Genomic DNA, 3090 nt, shown 5'->3' with positions numbered 1-3090 from the left:
CAGCCATCATTGTTGTTTGGCAGGCCCGGGCTGGGGATTCGAACCCGCCACCTTAGGTGTATGTGGCTGGCACCTTAGCCGCTTGAGCCACAGGCGCTGAGCCCCTTTTCTTAGTTTTATAAAATTTGGCACTTACTGAGTCCTTGAGATTGTATGTATTGAACAGTGTTAATGATTAACAAGTTAACTGATATATTAAAAAATGCATTGAATTTTCATAGTTAAATCAATATTGAGGCAGCGCCTGTAGCTCAATCAGTAAGGAGCCAGATAAAATAACAATGACAACTGCAACAAAGAATAGCCGGGCATCATGGTGGGCACCTGTAGTCCCAGCTACTTGGGAAGCTGAGGCAAGAGAATTGCTTAAGCCCAGGAGTTTGAGGTTGCTGTGAGCTGTGACATCACAGCACTCTACCCAGGGCAACAGCTTGAGACTCTTGTCTCGGAAAAAAAAAATCAATATTGAGCTTTTCTAATGCTTTCAAAAGGGCAACCTGAATTTTCCCAGCAATGGAGTAACATTGAAACCATTTTATATCTCCCACATTAAGGAAAAAGGCTTGAAAACATACAAAAAACCCTAGACACAGCTTTCTCAGAGGCAGCATGGAGGCAGCCATCTGTTGTTCTGCTGGATGACCTTGATCTCATCGTTGGACAGCCTGCTGCCCCAGAGCACGAGCACAGTCCTGACGCTGTGCAGAGCCAGCGGCTCACACATGGTAACGCATCCACTGCCAGCTTAAGATCCTTTCCTTTTGTTGGTCAGCACTTTAGTCTTCATGACAAATCTCTCTTCAAAGAACAGCATACTTATGTTACATTAAGTGTTGCTCTTGAGGCCGCTGGTAGTATTTTACAGCTGTTTTTTATTAGCAGAATTGGTAGAGTAAGAATAGTACTCTACAATTCTGCAACTTCAGGGTTAATATTGAGAGCTTTTCATTCTCTTTTATTTATTAGAAATTGTCTAATTTATAGATTTGTTCATTTGACAAATATTTGTATTCTTAAAGTCTAGAAGAAAGAGAATGGTTTGCATACAGAGCGACAGAGTTCTGTTAATGGTGGCCGCCATGTGTTTCCAAGGGAGGGATTGCCTTGTACTCCGTATACAGTTATTCTCCTGGTTTGACAGGTCAGGAAATGGATGTTCAGAGAGAGTAAGTCACCAACTAGGAGGTGGTGGGCTAGACTGTGCTAAAAGTCGATACAAGGCTTTTTAGAGTCGTTTATAACTGTGCTGAGCTTTGGTAGATGCCAAGGAAGTAGGATTGCTTGAGACCAGGAATTCGAGACCAGCCTGAACTAAATTGAGGTAGGGTAAGGAGTTATCAGGGAAGGCTTTCAAAGTAGTTTATAACTGAGCTAGGTTTTGATGGAGGAACAGAAATTAGCTTGAAGGAGTTTCATGCTAATGAGGAAGCAAAAGAAGTGTGGTCTACAGGCAAAGGCACAGCAGGACAGGACATCACGATATGTTGGGGAATAGTCCACTGACTGGCGCTTACAGTGTGGGGAGAGGACCGGGGGGCAGGAGAGGGTGGAGAGTCTGGCAGTATTAAGCTATTTCAAGGTTTTTTGTTTTTTTTTTTTTTTTTTTTTTTTTGAGACAGAGCCTCAAGCTGAGCCCCTAGATAGAGAGCTATGGCTTCACTGCTCACAGCAACCTCCAACTCCTGGGCTCAAGCGAGTCTCCTGCCTCAGCCTCCCAAGTAGCTGGGACCACAGGCGCCCGCCACAATGGGCTATTTTTTTGGTTGCAGATATTATTGTTATTTGGCGGGTCAGGCTGGATTCAAACCCGCCACCTTAGGTGTATGTGGCTGGCGCTTTAGCCGCTTGAGCCACAGGCGCCGAGCCTGTTTCAAGGTTTTAAGTGCTGAAATAGATACAAAATATAACCATAGTGGCTTGGGTTATTATTAAACTAGTGTTATCTCAAATTTTGAATTTTATAGGATCTGTAAAACTAGTGTGACTAGTCTCCACCTACACCTTAAATACTGGATCTCTTAGCCGGGTGTGAAGGGAGTGCTGCAGCTCACCAGGGCGGGACTCAAATGTGCACTGTTAATCCCTGTTTCAGTTCTGAGTTCAGTTCAGATTTGATACCAAATGTGACAAGACCTGTGTGCAAAGAGGCTGTTCATCGGAATATGAGCTGGATTTTGCTTAAAAAATAGAAAACAAAATGAAAATTGGTCACCCACTTACTTTGTAAGAGCTAGGAGTAGAAGACCGCACTCGACATTGTTGTGAGTACACAGTCTAAGTTTACAGTATCTCCTAGGCCTCCAGTAGGAGCTTGGCCCATCCCAGGTCCTCAAGTGAAAAATCAGTGACTGAATGGGTGGACTAATTTTTAAAAGGCATGAAGGAGCTATACCATACATAACTCCACCTTAAAGCTCAACGTAAGGGTATCATTATTTTTAATGAATGTATAATTTTAAAACTTCATGTTTCTTTTTCATGAGCTCTTACATGGTATTGCTTAATTCCAGCTTTGAACGATACAATCAAAGAATTTATTTCCATGGGGAGTCTGGTTGCACTGATGGCCACAAGTCAGTCTCAGCATTCTCTACATCCGCTACTTGTTTCTGCTCAAGGAATTCACATATTTCAGTGTGTCCAGCACATTCAGCCTCCTAATCAGGTAATATATTACTTAGAAAGATATTGAAATATGTCCCTTTTTATAAAAATTGTTTTATTAGTGATTTATGGCTTTAAACTTATGCTTCTATTAGTGATCTTAAGGATATTTAAAAGTTAACATTTTAACTTTTAGAATTGGCTAGGTGGGGATGACTTATGTCTATAATCTTAACCCTCTAGAGACCAAGGCAGGGGGATCACTTGAGGCCAGGAGTTCAAGACCAGCCTGAGCAAGAGCAAGACCCCATCTCTACTAAAAATAGAAAAATCAGCCAGGCATAGTGGCCCTCACTTGTAGTCCAAGCTACTGCGGAGGCTGAGGTGGGAGGATCACTTGAGCCCAGGAGTTTGAGGTGGCTGTAAGCTACACTCTAAGCCGGGGTGACAGAGTAAGACTCTGTTTTGTCTCAAAAAAAAAAAAAA

The 3090-nt window shown here is 42.6% G+C and overlaps 1 protein-coding gene across 1 annotated transcript in view; it reads left to right on the top strand.

The window, feature by feature from the left end:
• Positions 1-3090, top strand: part of PEX1 (peroxisomal biogenesis factor 1) — a 41700-nt gene that overhangs the window by 20387 nt on the left and 18223 nt on the right. The window contains exons 12-13 of the mRNA XM_003782663.3: positions 555-725; positions 2511-2665. Of these exons, the coding sequence (XP_003782711.1) occupies positions 555-725; positions 2511-2665 (326 nt within the window). The remainder of the gene's footprint in view (positions 1-554; positions 726-2510; positions 2666-3090) is intronic.

The sequence above is a fragment of the Otolemur garnettii genome, unplaced genomic scaffold, assembly GCF_000181295.1.
Source record: "Otolemur garnettii isolate 467f Iridium unplaced genomic scaffold, OtoGar3 scaffold00005, whole genome shotgun sequence".
NCBI classification, from domain to species: Eukaryota; Metazoa; Chordata; class Mammalia; order Primates; family Galagidae; genus Otolemur; species Otolemur garnettii.
Note: the sequence above shows the minus strand (reverse complement) of the source record. Positions and strands in the feature narration are given on the sequence as shown.